The sequence below is a fragment of the Phalangium opilio genome, unplaced genomic scaffold, assembly GCF_054372755.1.
Source record: "Phalangium opilio isolate 3A_F unplaced genomic scaffold, DU_Popi_V2 ptg000017l_1, whole genome shotgun sequence".
Taxonomy (NCBI): domain Eukaryota; kingdom Metazoa; phylum Arthropoda; class Arachnida; order Opiliones; family Phalangiidae; genus Phalangium; species Phalangium opilio.
In genome coordinates this window covers 14,359,796-14,380,440 of record NW_028324151.1, presented here as the reverse complement: position 1 = coordinate 14,380,440, position 20,645 = coordinate 14,359,796, and the positions used below count along the sequence as shown (strand labels likewise).

At 39.1% G+C, this 20,645-nt stretch overlaps 1 protein-coding gene across 3 annotated transcripts in view; it reads left to right on the top strand.

Moving 5' to 3' along the window:
- Positions 1 to 1,900: 1,900 nt before the first annotated feature.
- The window catches only part of LOC149704563 (uncharacterized), a 61,085-nt gene continuing 42,340 nt past the window's right edge, over positions 1,901 to 20,645 (top strand). The window contains exons 1-3 of one of the 3 annotated variants that reach the window (XM_089867008.1): positions 1,901 to 2,060; positions 8,170 to 8,265; positions 8,326 to 8,511. In XM_089867008.1, the coding sequence (XP_089723134.1) occupies positions 8,257 to 8,265; positions 8,326 to 8,511 (195 nt within the window). In that variant the 5' untranslated portion in view covers positions 1,901 to 2,060; positions 8,170 to 8,256. Of the gene's footprint in view, positions 2,061 to 7,963; positions 8,085 to 8,169; positions 8,266 to 8,325; positions 8,512 to 20,645 lie in introns of those variants that run through there. The other 2 variants (XM_089867010.1, XM_089867009.1) reach the window with 2 other exon arrangements.

The window sequence follows — 20,645 nt, the reverse complement described above, 5'->3', positions numbered from 1 at the left end:
GGGGATCGGATTTAAGTGTGACGTTCTTTTGCATAACTCGTTATGAATGAATCACTTTTACTTATTTATTCCGCAGGAAAGAATATAACATGTCATTGGAACTGAGAAGTATTTAATTTAAAATACTTTTCGTCTTTTAGCAGAAACGGACTTCTAATTGATACTTATCACATGTCTGAAATCGGCTTAATATTAAGTAAAATTTTGGCTTTTTTCAGCTGGTATACTACAATCTTCTTGGTGAATTAGACAGAATGAGTGAAGGCCTTTGGAAATTTTCTCAAGAATGATCATCCTACTCCGAGTTCTTTTTGATTTTCTTGTTCATAGTTCATTTGAAATGCTATTGTTTCTTATTTTTTATTGTTTCAAAAATTAATAAAGTATTATATTGAAAAATTTGGAAAATTTGATTGCTCCATCAAAGTGTAGCGTGGAAAACCCTTATATGAGCGGTTATCATATGAGCAAATCCCATGATAGCGGTGGTCATAACCGTGATTTCCGGAAAACGCAGTTTACCAGTTACGATAGCGCTTCTCGTAAATGCGGCGTACCGATAAAACAGTTCCTTAAAGAGCACTACAACCGGAATGTGAAAATTTATAGTCGTTTATGATGGTGTAGGTTTTCTTATTTGAACCTCAATAGTATTAGGTCAGGTATGGTTATTTAAGTCACGCCAGGGCCGGCCTTGAAGATTTGGAGACCCTTAGCCAAAATGGTGGCCTCCCAACCGCAAGAAAAGGTATTTTTAGATCAGTTTTATAATTTTTTTTTAAAATGAGCAGTGAAAGGACGTTAGTATTATTGTAGAAAACTAGCTTTTACCCGCGGCGTCGCTCGCGTGTAATAAGAATTTCCATCAAAATGTATAAAGAATGGGTAGATTTTACTGATGACTAATATTTTTGAAGCTCCCTAGGAGCGAAGGCACTCGGCGTTGTCCGTCGGGACATTTTTTATTGCTTTTCATGTGGACATTATTCAGTAAAGAAGAGTTATTAAGTTTTTGTTTTGGCCGCCATTCAAAAACTTGGCAACAAATAGAACCCAAAAGACCATTCATCCCGTCTATAGGTTAAAGGAAACCAGTGTACTAAATATTTGTGAAATCTTTTGAAACGCGCGGACTTCCTTGCATCAAGAAGGAATTTACTATAAGAAGACCTAAGTAGCGCGATTTTACGCTTCTACTCTTACGCCGGTGTTAGTGGACAAGTCCGTCATTGCTCTGCGCATTCCTATTGGATCCCGTGGGGATAGGTCATACAGACGCAAATGACGTATTCCGACTAGATAAAAAAAAAACCTCGAGCAAAGTAAACAAAGAATGGAGGCTGCCAGCGTTGCTGAAACGGTACGCAAATGGTTTTTTATTTCCATTAACAAGTTAGTTAAAGGTTTTGAACCTAACTTAATGGATTTTGAATACGTGTCTCTACGTAAAAATCGTTCGTTCTATAATTGTCTCTAAATCGAATCAAGTGTACTATACTTATGATTTCGTGAGTTCCAAAAACCAAACCAAAGCTTAACGAGAAGGTAAAAGAGATAAATGGGGAAAACATGGAGTAAGATAAAATATTAAGTCCCGCCTTGGTTTCCAGCCTCCCCCCACCCATGAGGGGGGATTGTCGACTATCACGCGCGCACCGGACGCCTTTTTAGGCCTTCTTATAGTAAATTCCTTCTTGCTTGCATAGACACCATTTTTTACATTTCTGGGCGCCATTTATTAAGATGCCGGCGGATTGAAAAAAATATTTTTTGTACGCGCCTACTACTTATGAGTAACGTTTGGGCTGGGCTGGGCGTTGATTATCAGTCAGTCTGTCAATAAAATCAATTTTTTTTTTGATCATTTCGGATTAGTCCAAAAAGCTGTTGTGTCTCTTTCGATTGAGATTAAGCTAAACTATTCAATCGTTCCTGAGTCATCGTTGAACGTGAATAGGTTTCTATCAATTTAATTTTTGGTAAGCTTCGTTCACCAGATGCAACAGTAATTTGAATAGTCAATAGAATTCAAAAAGGAATGTAGTGACAAACTGAAAGATATGAGTATAATTTGAAATATTCTACGACAAATGTGTTTTTTTTCCGGGCAACATTCGCTTTGTCTTCTTTGGTCATAGCATGGATAAAGAATAAGCGTGAGGAAATTTGTTTTCACTCTACAGGATAGGCAACTCCGTATCTCTAACGACAGCTTATTACGTATGTACTTTGTTACAACATCGGTTGTCAGCACGCGCAAAGCTAGGTCTCTATGTACCGTAGCTTTGTACGTGCTGACAAGAGACGAAAATCTTCAGGATCTTCAGGATTTAAAATATCCGCGAGTTTTTTAGCTCGAGAGCACTGACCTCTAGGCCTTAGTTTCAAATACGTGTGAAATTGCCTACTACACTCTAAAAAACTCGCTGATATTTTAAATCCTGAAGTTTTTCGTCTCTCGACAGTACGTACAAAGCTAGGTTACCTAGCTTTGCGCGTGTTGACAACCGATGTGGTAACAGAGTATATACAGAATAAGCAGTCGTTCGTTCGATATAGGGAGTTGCCTATCCTATTCGCTAGTGAAACGGGAATAGAGGGTGCCGCAATCGCTACCCCTGCAGCTTGGTTTTTCTGCGTATAGTGGTGATCAAACAAACCGAAACATATGGGCTATGGCAGCTTTAACGCTAGAGGCGGAAGAAATTGTGTTGTTCTTTTTTGTAATATTACTGCGCTCAAAAATACTGAAACTCAAAATAATAATGAACAAAAGTCGGAGTTAAATATCATTTCACACTTCAATTAAAATTACGTAGTCTTTTTAGTTAGCCAAAAATAAAATTTTAGAGACTCTTTCTGGTTCTCCCTGAACATTCTTTCCCCTTCTTCTAATGCTCCTGGCTTGTCTCCAATGTATTTTAGAATTTCAAACATGGTGAGATTCACAATTATGAACAAAATTAGAAGTAAAACTATATAGTAATTATTAATAATTTAAAGGGAGGGTGAAATGGAAAACCAAGTCATTTTTTTTATCGATTCTTCTACTAATTATACATCTGCATAGTGAAACATCCAAGATATAACACAGAATGATTTTAAAATTTCAAATTAGTTAAAAGATTTCATGGATAATTTTATTTAAATTAATAATTTTAATTAAAAACATTTTCGTGGCACGCTCCATGTCGAAAGAAATTTACGAGAGATTTGATAAAATTTGTGGCAATCGTGTCTCAAGACATGGAGTGTGCCACGAGAATTTTGCTATAAGGAAGGCAGGGAGTTATGGGATTGGTCGGAGGTACTTATTTAAAATTATTCATGAAATCTTTTAACTAATTTGAAATTTTAAACCATACGGATGTATTTCACTAGGCAGATTGGTCTTATAATTATTAAAATAATCCATGAAAAATGACTTGATTTTCCTTTTCACCCTCCCTTTAATGACGGCATAGCTATTTGAGATTCCATAGTTTCAGTGCTTTAATAACGCGGAAAGCCGGCAATGGCGAATTCGAGACAACGGATTTATTCTGATCAAAAGTTTATAGTTCCACGCAGTGTGGAGAGGTGGCGGCTGCGTAGTTTTCGCTAGCGAATAGAGTGAAAATAAATTTCCTCACGCGCATTCTTTATCCATGGTCATAGTGTGTAACAGAGACAATACCGCTTATAAATGCTCTTGGTCCTTAGTAAAATCATAATATAACTTGCCAAGTTTTTTCGCACTGTTACTTCTGGTTTACCTGTTACGTTGGACCAATTGGTTTATAGTGATTTGTAAAGGATACATGAAGTTAATTATTTACGGGGGTTACTATGAGCAATGGATATAGGATGCGCTCGATCACTAGTTTATCTGATATGCAAATGAAATTGTTGATATTATATCACTAGTTTATCTGAGATACGTCACCTGAAATTGTTGATATTATATCACTAGTTTATCTGGGATACGTCACCTGAAATTGTTGATATTATATCACTAGTTTATCTGATATGCAAATGAAATTGTTGATATTATGTCACTAGTTTATCTGATATGCAAATGAAATTAGTGATGTTATATCACTTGTTTATCTGATATGCAAATGAAATTGTTGATATTATATCACTAGTTTATCTGATATGCAAATGAAATTGTTGATATTATATCACTATTTTATCTGATATGCAAATGAAATTAGTGATGTTATATCACTAGTTTATCTGATATGCAAATGAAATTGTTGATGTTATATCACTAGTTTATCTGATATGCAAATGAAATTGTTGATATTATATCACTAGTTTATCTGAGATACACTTAACATAAGTGACACATTATGGTTCTCGCCCATTCGGCTGTAACTAAAATTCAGAGGTCCTATTCTTCCCAAACTTTGCACATTGGGCGGTTTGCGAAAGGTATGGGCGGCGACAAGTGCCTGCATTTGACGATTGTTGAAGATTGAATAGATATCCACCCTTGATTTTTAAAATTCCAAGGATGCAATGACAGATTTATTCAATTATGAAATACGGGCTTAATACGGTTAATGTAAAATAAGACGTACTTCGAAACTTATCATTTGTTATTATGCTTAAATTATAGTTAAGACGAACAAAATATTAAAAATACGTTTATATCTTAGCAAATAAACTTAGTAAAGCAAACTCGTGATCTTATCTTCAATTTTTATTCAAGATCTTTATTGTAATACCAATTATAGGAAGCGCTATGATAGCAAGATAGGGCCAATAAATGATACAGGTGATATCACTTGATATAGAGATACACCTGAAATAAATGATAATTTATCATTCGCTATTGATCTGAGATGTACCTGACATAAATGATGCAAGTGATATCAATTGTTATTGATCTGAGATGCACCTGACATAAATAAATGATGCAAGTGATATCAATTGTTATTGATTTGAGATACACTTGAAATAAATAATTTATCACTCGCTATTGATCTGGGATACACCTGACACACGATAATTTTATCATTCGTTTTTGATCCGAGATATAAATGACAATGTATCACTCGATTTTGAACTGAGACACACTTGAGATAAATCATAATTTATCACTCATTATTTATCTTATCTGAGATAAAAGATAAATTGTCACTCGCTATTGATCTGAGATACACCTGACTTAAGTGATAAAACATTAATTCATATGTTGTTAATTTTGGGTGAATGTCAAATCTCCAATATTCATTATGAATTATGCATATAAGTCAGTGTTGGTGGTTCGTGGATGAATCGCGGACCATTATAAATGTTTGTCATGTGTTAGCTGGTCTAACTAGGGTGACTATTCACTAAGGTGTGTCTAAACGCATTAAATACCCGATGTCCGATATTCATCCGACATTTGCTCATTCGTTTGCCTTTACTGAGTGAAATAATTAATGATAAATTAAAGAAAATTGCGTGTTAGGGGACCGATATATACCCAAAATTTTAAAATGCCTGGATCTTTTTGTTCTGTTTCTAATTGTAAATTAAGAAAATAATCCTTTGTTATAAGGGTTCATACAAACCTGGAATAGTTGACAAAAACCTCAGGGAAAACTCAGGGAAATTTAGAATTTTTTGTAAAAATTCAGGGAAATCAGGGAAATTTGCGTCAAACAGGGGCCGAGTAATTAAGAAAAATGTTCATAAACATACCCTCCATAGGATTAACATTATACCCAACTTTGGACGCTCATAACTCTGAGTCTACTATTAGTGATACGGGGATGTCCTTTGAGTATGTTATAGTCCTATTTATCCCCCTCCTTCATTAACACTTGCTCCATAGGATACTCCATATACGGGAAAAACCTGGAAAACTCAGGGAAGTATAATAGTATATGGGGAAAAACCTGGAAATCTCAGGGAAATTTGTTTTCCAAAAGTTGTATGAACCCTGTATAAAACCTTTTCAACTTTCCTTCAGACAATCAATCGTGAGATTTTTCACATAAAAACCATGACATTGGCCACTTAAAATGGTGAAACCTTGGAACATTTTTAATTTCATACAGTAGACCCAAAGAAATTAATTTTTAAACTGGCCCAGCTAATTTTTAAAGTTGGCATTTGTCCAGGACCACCGCCTTATTTTTCATATTAGGAGTCGTTAACTTTGGAAACACAAATTACGCAATTATAGAGGTCAGGTCACGTAGTTTTTCACACTTGTGTTAGGCCACAATGTGGCCATCTTTACAAACAATTCATTTGGTGTAGAAATTGAGACTGAAGATGGTTTTGTTTTTAGCCTGGCTAGACTCGAGAAGTGGTGGGCTCAAATAATAATAAATGAAGATATTCTGATTATGCAAAATACATACTGAGAAAACAAAACACAGAGCTAATTAGAAATTCCTGCGGTTTTTCGCTCCTTTGCCATAATGGGAATGCATTGCCATTTGCCAATGCTTTTTATTAGAGGTCTGCGGTTAACCGTTTCAATCGAATAATTCGATCCGGTATTCGATAAACCCATTTTCACTATTCGATACTAAATATCGAATACCGAATAGGGATGCACCGATATATCGGCCTATCTTTTTCATATCGGTATCGGCCAATATCGGCTTCTTGTATACCGATAATTTCGAGAAAAACTTGACAAGTTTTAAGGTACTCAATGAATACTAATTGAAACACATCACACAAATTTATTCCGACAATTTAACATTTCCCTTTAAAAATTCAAGGTTTTCCACATTCTCAGTTTTATTCTGTTCAAGACTATGAGAAAGTAATTTCCCTAGTTTCCCATACCCCCCACAAACAATCGAAGTCGACACTGACGCTCTCTAATGCGTTTGGTGTCACTAATGTACACTTTGAAGTTTTCACTTGTGCTCCGTAAGTTTGCTTTTAACGCTGCTTCTCGTTGAACAAAGAAAGGGGCTGCATTTTTACTAAAAACCAAGCAAGGATTTAACTTAGGGTGGAATTCATAAACGTCGGACGCAACGCGATTAAGTACAGGCAAAGGCAGGGCGTCGTGCGCAAAAGGCGGAAGTTTGCGCACGACGCACTGCCTTTGCCTGTACTAAATTGCGTTGCGTCCGACGTTTATGAATTCCACCTTAAATTAGTCCACACCATTTTTTTAAGGAAGGGGGTTAAGGCTAAAATATGTAGCGGTACCACATTAAACGACACACATGTCTCTGCTAAAACAAAGTAAAAACGTAAATTGTCCAAAAAAATGTTGATTCTACTCTTGAAAACGATATTCATGGAGAAATTTTATTTTTTTTATGGGCCGATAATATCGGTCGATATATCGGCTACGAATTTCCGATATATCGGCTGTACCCATATCGGTGCATCCCTAATACCGAACTGACTATTCGGTTAAAGTTCGACTACCATAAATTAAGGTTCTTGTCACCAGAGAGACCCACCTTGTTTTAAACAGTATCATAGCAATTTTATTTGTCTCCCATCAAAAACTACCAGCAAGTGGATAGGAAAATTTTAAGAAATACTTGGCGATCAATGAGGAGAGGTATTTTGAAATTTAGGAGCTTCTTAATTTTTTGTATCAAAAGTAAATAATTTGTATTAACTATTCACGAATATTAGGGTTAATACCCGATTAATCGCGAATACTTAAGCCTAGGATTCGCGAGTATTAGGGTGAATACTAGGCTTAACTATAGTAAATAATTTACCAATATTCGATTTGGAATAAACTCTTCGATTCGGTATTTGATAAGGTAAATTTTTTGGTATTCGGTAACCGGTTCGATACCCAAAAAGTGGTATTCGCACACCCCTACTTTTTATCTTTCCCCTATTAAGTACTAGATGCTCACTAAGACTACTTTTTTGGCATGTAAACACTTAACACGGATAAATCCATAAATATTTTGTCTATACTATTTGTTGTCCTCGGGAATCCATAAGCTACCAATTGTCCCGCATAGTATTTTTGAATTGAAACTTGTTAGGAATTTTATCGTTAAAAAGTTCCGCGAATTGTTTAAGCCAGATAGGCTAGAAGGGAGGGTACTGGCGGGGACTTTTGATAGCTTTTCACCATGGCTACATTTGAAAGCCCATAACGTTTTGTGAGTGCCGCTGTAATTTGTAAACGGTTTAGATTTTTTTAATTGTGTTAGCTTTTTTTAATTGAAATTACGTTTTCACGAACAGTTCCTTCTAAGACAGCATTATGACAAAAGCGTTCAGCCCATCACTAACAAACTCCTTCAAGGACCATCTAACAAGGAATTCTACACCATGTTTGAGGTTAGTTTTTCGCTTCTGCCTCTTCAATTGACATTTAATGTAAGTTTAATTTTTCATTAGTTTCTTTATCAATGTCTATCGCCTGACTTCAAATTGAGCAAAAATCCAGTGGACGAAATTCCGGTCATCATTCGTAATCTCGGATATCCGTACAATATCAACCGTTCTCACTTGATGAATCCAGGTAGTCGGCAATCATGGTGTCACTTACTGCCTTTTCTTTCATGGATGGTCACCATCATTCGGGTAATAAATGATCTTCAAGGGTTACGGTGATTTAAATGATCTTCAAGGGTTACGGTGATTTAAAATGATTTTCTTTCTAAATTACAACTTTTTAAGGGAAGTTGAAGCTTTAGTTTTCCAAATAATTATAAAATATATCCAGGGGATATGGTTTTGGAGATAATCGGTGGTCCTATTTATCGTTAAAGTCTGTCCTATAATTAGCATAATTTCACGAAATATGAAATATGTCTGAAAATCCCAATTTTGGCCAATATTTTTCCCCTTAATTACTATCCTGAAAAATACTTTGATTTTATCGAAGATGGTTATTATATTGTTCTAAAAATAAGTCACGAGGTGGCACCATCAGCTTGAGTTAAAGGTGATATTTTCAGTTAATTTCTTATAAACTTTAGTTGTATCTTCAAGCAGACATACCAATACCGCCTTAGTCATTAGGTGATTCGTGGAATCCTATTGGGGTTCAAGTAACTTGCACCATTATAAACGACTATCGCTTTTCTCGATTGTATTGCACTTTAGGGAACTACTGTGACGGTACACCGCGTTTACGAGACGAACCAGTGTATGGAGAACTGCAGTAACGGGTAAACTGCGTTTTCGAGAAACCATTTAAAGAACCGCGGTTATGAGGTTCGCTCGTACGGGAACCGCTCATATGAGGGCTTCAAGTGTACGCCGTGCTGCGCATTACCTTTAATTACTAGTAAATTGGTTCAAGTATCCCCGCTAATAACCTTTAAATCTGTGAAAACTCAATTCTGTATTAAGGATGTTCACGCATGATGAATGCTTTTTGGATCAATTGAATTGAAATCATCCTATATTCCTTTTGAACACGCGAGTTTAAAAATTGAGCGAAAGTGTTGTATAATGTAGAAACTGAACTGAACTGATTTATTTGATAGAACTGAACTTTGTACCTCAGGCAGGCCTATATAATAAGAGTACGAGCTAACAAGAAAGTTAGTCATTCCTTAACCTGTAAATATGTTAATACGACGAGCACTGAATAAAGTCGATATAATTATTGTTATGTTTTAATTAGTCGTGTTATTAAGAAGTCGATAACACAACATGGTGTCAGAAGTTTGTTCGACCGGTTTATAAATACGTTTCGTTTTCCCCGCGCCCTGCGTTCGCGTTTCGCGTTACGATCGACCGAGGCTTAGTGTTGTTTTGCCCGCGTCGTGGACGTGTTTCTCACAGTCGCAAGCCCTCTATTCCGAGTCGTGTTAAACCCAGTTAATTAAACCCTTTATGGCTCTACCAGCGTATCCAGTCGTTTCGACGGTGGCTTTTCAAGTTACTCCTCCGGAGCCATTTAACTTTGCTTGTCCGAATGATTGGCCTTCCTGGAAACGGCGCTTTGAGCGCTTTCGGAAAGCGTCGGGCCTCAGCGCGAAAGATGACGAAGACCAGGTCAACGCACTTATCTACCTCATGGGCGATAAAGCAGATGACATATTCAGTTCCTTCAGTCTGGCTGTCGAGGCTCAGACCGACTTTCAACTGGTCCTTAACAAGTTTGAAGGTCATTTCATTATTCGTCGGAATACCATTTATGAGAGGGCCAAATTCAACACTCGCTTTCAAAAGGAGGGCGAGACCGCCGACGAGTTCATCACATCCGTATATGCCATGGCAGAACATTGTAACTACGGCGCTCTTATGGATGAATTAATCCGTGATCGTATTGTGGTGGGCATTTCTAACAAGGCATTGTCAGAGAGGTTACAAGATGACGAAAATCTATCGCTGGAGCAAGCCATCCAGAGAGTTCGAAGCTCAGAAGACAGACGAAGAGAGCAGCTGGAGTTGAATGGTGCGTTAGCCACTGAAACCAGTCAAGTTGACCAACTGAGAAGTCGCGATCGTAGAAAATTTCCACCGCAAACCCAACGATCACGTTTCAAGAATACGTCACAGTCCAGAAAACCAAACAGGAGGTTTTCAAACGACCACACATTAAGTTGCCATCGGTGCAGAGACGAGTGCTTACGAAACATCTATGCACGAGGAAGCAAAAACACCCAGTTTACGTATCTGCGTCGACTTCACCCATCTGAACAAATATATCCGTCGGGAACGTTATCAAATGCCAGCAGTGGATCACGTCTTGGGGCAGCTGGCGGGAGCCAAGATTTTTTCAAAGTTGGACGCGAACAGTGGGTATTGGCAAATCCCATTGGATAAGAAATCAGCACCACTTACAACTTTTATCACACCATTTGGACGTTTTTATTTCAATCGACTACCATTTGGCCTTAGTTCAGCATCAGAACACTTCCAGCGTCAAATCAGCCATGCATTCGAAGGGGTTTCTGGAAATGTGAACCTCCAAGATGACATACTAGTATATGGAACGGATCAAGATGACCACGACGCTCGCCTGAGACATACGTTACGTAATTTGGAAAAGGCGGGTGTGACACTCAATCTCGAAAAATGCGAATTTTCTGTCACAAGAGTCAAGTTTTTGGGTCACACGATTGATGGAGAGGGAATTATGCCGGATGACGACAAAATAAAAGCCATCACACGAATGAAGCCACCGGAAGACGCAACGCAACTACGAAGATTTCTTGGGATGGCTAATTACCTAGGAAAATTTATTCCACACATGGCGGAGATGGCGCAACCGCTAAATGCGTTGCTGAGCAACAAAAATCAGTGGCTATGGTCTGACGTTCAGCAAGACGCTTTTACCAAACTTCAACGAATCCTCTCGTCGAAACCGGTATTGGCTCCTAAGAACAGATCCATCCTTTCTGCTGATGCATCATCGTTCGGCATTGGCGCCGTACTACGTCAACAGCAGCCCGACGGCTCTCTCAGGGTAGTGGCGTATGGATCAAAGACATTAAGTCCGGCTGAACAAAGATATGCACAAATTGAGAAGGAAGCGCTAGCCATGGTGTGGGCATGTGAGAGATTCAAGGACTACATCGTCGGGGTAAAAGTAGACATAGAGACCGATCATAAACCTTTGGTTGCCATTATGCAAACAAAGCCACTTGACGACTTATCCCCTCGTTTGCAACGCCTTCGAATCCGTCTGATGCGATATGTTTATGAAGTCAGCTACGTTCCCGGAAAACAGCTAATAATTGCAGACACCTTATCTCGACGTCCGTTACCAGATGTAGGAGCCACTGAGCTTGAAGACGAAGTCACTGCTCATGTGCAACTAGTCACCTCAAGCATACCAGTATCAGACGTCCGCTTGTCAGAGATATGGGTTGCACAACAGGAAAATGAGACCTGCAAGAAACTTCAACAATATACTCAAGTCGGTTGGCCTATACCAAACGATGTTCACCAAACTCTTCGAAAATATCTTCCGTTCCGCGATGAAATAACAATTCAACAGGGCTTACTCATGAAAGGCCCAAGGATTCTGGTACCGGATGCCCTTCGGAGGGATATTCTCGAGAAGATACACGAAGGTCATCAGGGCATTACTAAATGCCGGGCACGAGCAAAGTCCGCTGTTTGGTGGCCAGGGATCTCTAAGGACATTGAGGACAAGGTCAAGAGTTGTGTAACATGCATCAAAGAGTCCAGCAACCCTCATGAACCGCTACGTCCCAGTGCGTTTCCAGATCGTCCATGGAAGATACTAGCGATGGACCTATTTTATTTGCAAGGAAAATGGTATTTACTTGTAACCGACTTCTACTCCAGATATTTTGAGATAAAGCAACTGAGTGATATGAGCACCAGAACGGTAATCAACGCCGTGAAGAAAATCTTTGCGACACACGGTATTCCAGAAGTAGTGAAAACTGACAATGGACCACAATTTCAGAAGACTATCACTTCAGAATTCCGAGAGTTCGCCAAAACTTATGGTTTCACACACATAACCTCAAGTCCAAGATTCCCACAAAGCAACGGTTTCGTCGAAGCGGCCGTTAAAGTTGTAAAGCAAACCCTCAAGAAAGGCGACGATCCTTGTCGAGCCCTTTTGTCTTATAGAACAACCCCCTTGGCTAACGGTTATACTCCAGCGGAGCTCTTGATGGGACGCAAACTTCGCTCCACATTGCCAATAACGTCTAAGGATCTGTTACCCAGTATTCCGCCCTATGACATTGTCCGACAAAGGGAAGAAAGCCGCCAGAGGAAATTGAAGGACAACTACGATAACCGACATAGAGCCAGAATATTAACCCCCCTCTCAAGAGGGGAAAGCGTGTGGATAACTGATCTCAAGACTCAAGGAACTGTCAAGTGTCACGCAGAAGAACCGAGATCATATATCCTCGATACTCCTCGGGGCGTAATCCGAAGAAACCGGTATCACTTGATAGCAATGCCATCAAAGTCCATAGAGTTCAATAGCTACGCGCCACAACTGTCAGCGTCAACGCGCCTTAGTATTCCTGCACCAGAGCCACAGTCAAACTGCGAGTTTCGACCTTCAATGCCAATCGACTACGATGCTCCTGAGCCACGATCCTCAACATCAACAGAATCCAATTATGAAGAGTCACAGATGTTAAAGCCAGTCGAGTCCGACTACGAGGCACAACCATCAGTAGTAACAGAGTCAAGTAGTCCTGAGCCACAAATGGCGACAGCAGCAGAGTCCAGCAGCAATGAGTCAGAATCATCACCTCCAATCGCAATCGTTGATAAGCCACCAGCAGTAAGAACGAAGAGTGGCCGAGTGGTGAAAAAGATCCTCAAGCTTAATTTATGAAATTAATAAAATCCTAACGATATGTAAATTAGCTTAAGAGAAAAGATGTTGTATAATGTAGAAACTGAACTGAACTGATTTATTTGATAGAACTGAACTTTGTACCTCAGGCAGGCCTATATAATAAGAGTACGAGCTAACAAGAAAGTTAGTCATTCCTTAACCTGTAAATATGTTAATACGACGAGCACTGAATAAAGTCGATATTCTAGGAGAGCGGTCGCTCTCTTAGATAAGACTTGATACTGCCTCTAATGCTAAAGGGTGGTTTTTTGATTGGCCGTAACGTTTTTCGTATTGTGTTTGCTGCTTTGAAATTTTGCCAGTGAACTAAAATTCGGGCCCTAATTTTGTGGTTCAAATTTCAAAAAGATCCATCAAATAGTTAATTCTATAAAGAAAAAAGTTGTTAAGGGTGGTTTTAGAATCCATAAAATTATTAAGACATTTGGCGAAAGATACTATATTTTTCCATAGACATAACATGGGAATTTTATAAAAAAGAGCATTTTCTCAGAAGGCATATAAGGAAAACTATTCATTCGTTACGTTTGGGAACCATCTTAAATGAAAGATAACACTTCATTGTACCGACTTTTCAAGTTTCATAAAGATCAATTAAGTTTAAGTATTGATTTTTATCATTATTAACACATACTTTGACTTGCGTTGTTTTGGGTATTGGAATTACGGCGTTTTACCACTGTTAGAGACACGCATTTTAGCCCTAATTTTTTATGTTGGACTTACCAGGACTTACGGCGTTTTCGTCGTGATTCACACCGTTAGGGGGACTTAAGCAAGAAAAACATGGCGTTAGATCACCCGCGCCTTTAAGCGCTTAAAACCAAAGTTTTTTTAAATGGAATTAAAATGGAGCCTAATTAGGTCTGATTTTTATTGTGTTCCTAACAAAAACATCATTGGAATTTACTATAATTAATTTTAAACTTTAAAACAACCAGAATATTTTATTATTAAGCAATTTCGCTAAGCCTCGGTCAAAATAGCGTTATTATAGGCAACTAAGGCAAGTAAGGAAACATCTATTTCGGTAATTTCAAAAGCCACGCTGCCCAGGCATTACGATTACCGGTAGGTTGAAATAAATTATAATTAAATTAATTATTAATCTTACTGGTAGATCAATCAATTACTACAGTGTTATCTGTGACAGCTGGGACATATTAATATAAGCTGTTGAAGTAAATTTTACACCTTAATGATGATACCTCCGCTGACTGAACCTTGCCGATAACTTTTCAAGGGAAATATGACAAACAGAACTGTATAGATTCTTTTGTTTAATCCAAAAACGTCATTGAAAATTACAATTATTTTTAAACTAGAAATTCACCAGCATTTTCGCTAAGCCTCGGTCAAAATAGCGTTATCAATGATTGTTGTCATGTTATAGGCAACATCAACTTCGGTTATTTGGAATAAAAGCCACCCATTAGTATTACGAATACTGTCGGTAGGTTGAAATAAATTATAATTAAATTAATTATTAATCTTACTGGTAGATCAATCAATTACTACATTGTTATCTGTGACAGCTGTTTCTGAAATTATTGTAGGTAAATGTCTAAATATCAAAGAAACGAAAGTAACGAAAGTGTTCATTTTCAAAAATTGTTTTCAAATTAACACCCACAGGTCTTGGTTCTGGTTTTAAGGGGATCCATTCTCAGGCTCTTTATTTCATAACGTTTTTTGGTTTGGTTAATTAACATAAATTTTGGTTAAATATGTAATACACTAGATTTTGGAAATTTTTAGAAATTAACGGAGCCAAATAACAAAGTGATGGATTTAATAGCTTTCATTTCAACATAATTATAACCATATAGATTTATTTATTTAATAACTTTTTTCGATTGAAATTGGGCCTAAAAAGTCCGGCAAAAGTCTGAAATATTGAAAATGGGCCTAAAAGGTCAGGGGGAAGTCAGGAAAATTGAAAATGGGTCTAAAAAGTCGGGGACGGACAAGTGAGGGAAATTGAAAATGCGCCTAAAAAGTCTGGGACATTGAAAATGGGCCTGAAAATTCAGGGACAAGTCTGGGAAATTGAAAATGGGCCTAAATAATTCGTTTAAGAATCTTCAGAATTTAATAATGTCACATGGACTTTAGAACTAATAAATATTGGGGTTAAGAGTTTCAAATTCAATAAAGTTCAAGAAATGTTTTTTAAATTTCTTTTACTTTTAAAGAAACTAAATTAAAACATAATAAACTGTGAACAAAACATAAAAAAAAAATAAAAAATTAAAAAAACAGTTTTTCAAAAAAAATCCAGGGTGTTTTGAACCTACACAAAACATAATCTCAACATTATTATTCTTGAAACAAAACTGAAATTGTATTCAAATAAAAATATTAACCATGACTTACATATTTTTTTTTAATTATTTAAATTTTCTTTAGTTTTTACTAGGGGTGTGCGGGTAGTGATTTTTCCATTTCGAATCGGGTTCGGGTAATCAAAAATATTGTTATCGGGTATCGGGGCGGGTACCCGAATTTTTGTCGGGTATTCGGGTAATTAGGCTTAGCCGAAAAATGGTTGTCGGGTAATAGTCGGGTATTAAAAGTTAGACGAATAGTTAGTTATCGATGTGGGTACCCAAAAATTTTGGCTTGTTATTCGGGTAATTAGGCTTAAATAAATTGATATTTCCTTCAAAAATTCCCTTTAGTACACTTCTTACAGTTATATCTCAATCCTGCGTTATTCAATGTATGCTCTTTCTTAGTTTCTTTCTTTTTGATGCTTTCTTTAACTTCTGGTTCCGCTTTCACTTTCTTAACCCTTAGTCTTATTTCAACACAGAATACTGGCAATGGGATGATATAGGTGTGTCGCGTTGCGTGCGTGCGGTGATTCTAGTCTGTCTCAGAATGAAACTACCACAGAACGCATACCTTATGTGAACTAAATTTCACCTTGAAACAGTGTTTCCAGGCATTTCTTCATTCTTAAAAATTCCGATTCTTTTTAAACTGGACAGTGGGTGGTCCCCCTTTCACCTCTGATTCCCATTTTCGTACCCGCGAATAACCCGACAACCGTTTCGGCTTGACACGGGTAATGGGGGGGAGTATTGTTTACTACCCGAGTAGTTTCGAATAGTTGGAAGAGTCATTGTCGGGTATCGGGTCGGGTACCCGCCCCGATACCCGAACGGGTAATCTTCGGGTATCGGGTACCCGCACACCCCTAGTTTTTACGCTTTCCTCAGCGGTGCTGGTGCTTTCCTCCATTTTTTCATCATTTTTTTTTTCTTCCTCTTTTTTTTGCCCTCAGGCTGTTTTTCGTCTACTTTTTAAAGAATACAACTTAATTAACATGACCTTAGATTACTTTCCTAAAGATTGCTGAAAACTACACTAAAGTTGTGAAAAACTGGGGGAAATCTAATAATTTAAACAAAGTCAGATAATTTTAATAATTTAACAAAGTCAGGCAATTTAAGAATTTAACAAAGTCTGAGAAAAGTCAGGAAATGTTAAGCATATTAGCGTTTCGTTATCGTTGCTTATCGTTAGTAAATAATACGTTCATGTTTGTAATAAAAAAAAGAGGTTTAAGTTTAATAGTTACGATACAAATGAATTTACATGACGAGGCTTAAGTTACATTACGTTGTGATCAGACTCGTATCTACAACGAGAGTGCGTTATCTATTTATCCCTTTCCTCTCCTCGTGGATGGGGAAAGGGGGGGGGGGTGGAGAATAAAAAAAGAGTTATGTTCAGCGACAGTGTCGCCATCTATCATAGCTAACATTCGACCAATCCTGACTAACTAAATCCCCAGATTTACACATACAAAAAATAATACTAGGAACGGTTACATTGGAATTATGTTACATTGGAATTAGTTTGTACTTAGTGCCTATAATAGTCCTTGAGGTAAGTCGGTGGCTTCCGAACTCGAGGGACGCGTTTTGGCGGCTGACCGTCATCAGGATCATGTTCGTTAGCGGAGAGGACGCGTTGTGGCGGCTGACCGTCATCAGGATCATGTTCGTTAGCGGAGAGGACGCGTTGTGGCGGCTGACCGTCATCAGGATCATGTTCGTTAGTGGAGCCTGGTTCGGCTGGGACGTGTTCTTCGATGGATACCGTGTCCACTGTTTCAGTTTGATCGTCGTTAGGGTTGTCGATGAACTGGTGGTCAGCTGCATCTTCCTGAGTGTCGTCTATCTCATCTTGGTCGTGGAATAGGAACCTTTTCAGTTTATCTACCGGAGCTGTGTTCCGGTAGAACTTTTGAGATCGTTGGTTTTCCGGTAAATCTTCAATTAGATACCTGTCGTAATTTAAACGTTTGGTGACTATGTACGGCCCACGATACTTAGCAGCTGTTTTCAACGATAGTCCAGTTGCTTGTGGGGGTCTCTCGACCACCACCAAATCGCCTGGTTGGTAAGTCTCTGCTTTAGCCCGTTTCATATTGTAGCGTTGGCGTTGCTTTTCCTGATCAATGCGAATTGATTGAATCGCATCGTCTCTACGTTTGAGAGTCGTTTCGTCGAAGTCGATCGTTTCTTCTAACGTGTCTTGAATCAAATCTGAGGTTGGGTTTCGTGATTTGAAGTTAAAGAGAAGAGCGAAGGGGGTGCTTTTCGTGGCATTGTGGTACGTGTTATTAATCCCCCATTGAATCTCGTACAAATGGGTATCCCAATCGCGCTCATCTTCTCGAATGCACATGCTGGCTATAGCAGGAGTTAACTGCCTATTAACTCGCTCTATCTGGCCGTTTCCACGTGGCGTTGCTGTCGCGTTTACGATGTGTTTGACGTTCGACTTTTTACAAAGGTCTTTGATCGCCCGACCTGTGTATGAAGTACCCTGATCGGTAATCAATCTCGTTGGAGCACCAAATAATCCGATAATGTCTTCTAAAAAACGTGTGGTGGCTCGCATGCCGGTATCTCGAACAGCTCGTAGGATAGTGTACTTCGTAAACCCGTCGATAGCTGCAATGACGTATGTGTTTCCTTTGGTGCTACGAACGAATGGACCCAGGTGATCCATATGAAGGGTATGTAGTGGCGTTCCTACTTTGTCTATGGGGTGTAACATCCCCGGTTGCCTTCCAGCTGGTCGTTTGTGGAAGAGGCATTCTAGACACGATGAAACGTAACGGCGAACGTACCGTCTTAGTCGAGGAAACCAATATGATTCCGCTACTTTCTTACACGTTTTGTCTATGCCTACGTGACCTATGTCATCATGGCAGTTCTTGACGATTCTCCATCGAGCTGCATCTGGTACAACCCAAAGTAGAATCGGTTCTTCGTTTTCGTTGACAATTATTTTTCGATATATTCGTCCGTTTGATAAGCTGTAATCTTCGATGAGACGAGTGTCTTCCTTCGTACGTTTCCCTGTCTTCAATAGTTGTTCCCTGATATAACGTAATTTTGGGTCGCTAAACTGGGCTGCCGTTAGCCAATCTTCCGTTTGAACTTCGGTGTGCATGACGCACAGGCCTTTTGCTATTTGCATTTCCTCGGCGTCCTCAAAGGGTGCTCTACTTAAAGCGTCAGCGTGAGCCATCCTTATTCCCGGTCGATGCATTATTTCGAAGTCAAACTCTTGGATCCTCAGCCACCAACGACCAATTCGTGGGACTAAATGCTTCTTTGCCAACGTTGCTCGAACTGAGCTGCAATCCGTAACAACGGTGAATTTCAGCCCGATTAAGAAGACTCTGAACTTTTCTAATCCCCATATAACCGCGAGAGTTTCCAGTTCGCTGGAGTGGTAACGTGACTCTTCGCGGGTGGTTTTTCTACTAGCATAATAAACGGGGTGGAATAACGTGTCTTCAGCGTCTTCTTTTTGCATGAGTATAGCACTGAGTCTAATTTGGCTGGCATCAGTGTGTACTTCGGTGATAGCGTGTGGACTATAAAGGGCTAACACTGGTCGGTCAGTTAACCTTTTCTTCAGGCAGGCGAAGGACGCTTCCTGTTCGTTCGTCCAAGTCCACTCGACATCGTTTCGTATGAGTCGTGATAGAGGTTCGGCTTGAACTGCGAACCCCTTAATGAATCGTCTAAAATAACTTGAGAGTCCCAAAAATCGTCGGACTTCATGTACGTTATGTGGGTTTGGAAAGTCTCGGACGCATTGAATTTTCCGTTCTCCAGGTCTAATTCCTTTCTCGCTGATGTCGAACCCGAGATACTCGATGTTGGTTCGCAGGAAGTAACATTTCTTTAAATTCAATGTGAGCTTGGCGCGTCGGAAAACTTTCAATACCTCTTTGAGGTGCTCTAAGCCTTGGCCTTCGTCGATCGAGGGAATTAGCACATCATCTAAGTACGTAAGTGCTATAGCGTATCTAAGTGGTCCGAGCACAGCATTCATCATCCGTTGGAAGACTGCCGGACCGTTGCTCAATCCAAACGGGAGACGTAAAAACTGATAATGTCCGTCTGGTGTACAGAATGCGGTTTTCGGTTGCGATTCCTCAGCTACCGGAATCTGGTAGTAACCGGACATTAAATCTAGACTCGTAAAATATTTGTTACCACGTAAACGTTCTAGCTGGTCGTCAATTAACGGCAAGGGAAAAGCATCCTTTTTCGTAATTCGATTTAGTGCTCGAAAGTCCACGCAAAGGCGTTCGTCGCCCGTTTTTTTCTTGATAATCAAAATTGGACTTGAATACGGAGACGTTGATTCCGTGATTATTCCAGCAGCTAGCAATTCGGAAATTTTTGTGCGTACCTTTTCTCGCTCGCTGTAAGACAGATGGTACGGTCGATACGTGACTGGCGTTGTTGTGGTTAATTCGATGTCCATTAGCGCTTGATCCGTTTTACCAAGTTCCGTTAACTTATCGGCGAAGCAGTCGCGATATTCGTTTAAGGTATTGCAGATCCGCTTTTTCGTTTCCGGAGATGCATTCGGATCGACGTTGATTTCGTTGATGGTGAAGAGCCTCAATTCGTTTCGTTCTATGCTCAGCACATTGGCGTTTTCATTCTCGACGGCGGCTTGGCAAGGTGTCGCTCTTGCTAGATTTTGACCTTTGGCTATGGTCAACTCCGTACCTGAGACATTCATAACTGGCATAGTCGTGTGGCCCTCTTCGATTTGATACACCCCTTTTGGGATGCAGTACTCTGTATTCTCGAACGCTCGAAACTGGCCCTCTACAAAGACATCTTGCTTGTCGATGCTTAGGTCGTCTGTCATCAAATCGATATATCCTACGAATTTAGGAGGGATTACCGTCGCTGCTTTCACCCATAAATTAATAGGTTGCGGTGGGAGGTTAGGAATCTGGATTTTTAACAGTTGGTCGTCTTCTTCCGCGGTCGCATGTTCTTCTTGGAAGAGCCTTAACGTGTTTTGGCGTTTTACTACGGTGACGTTCGGAAGTTCGGTGAGC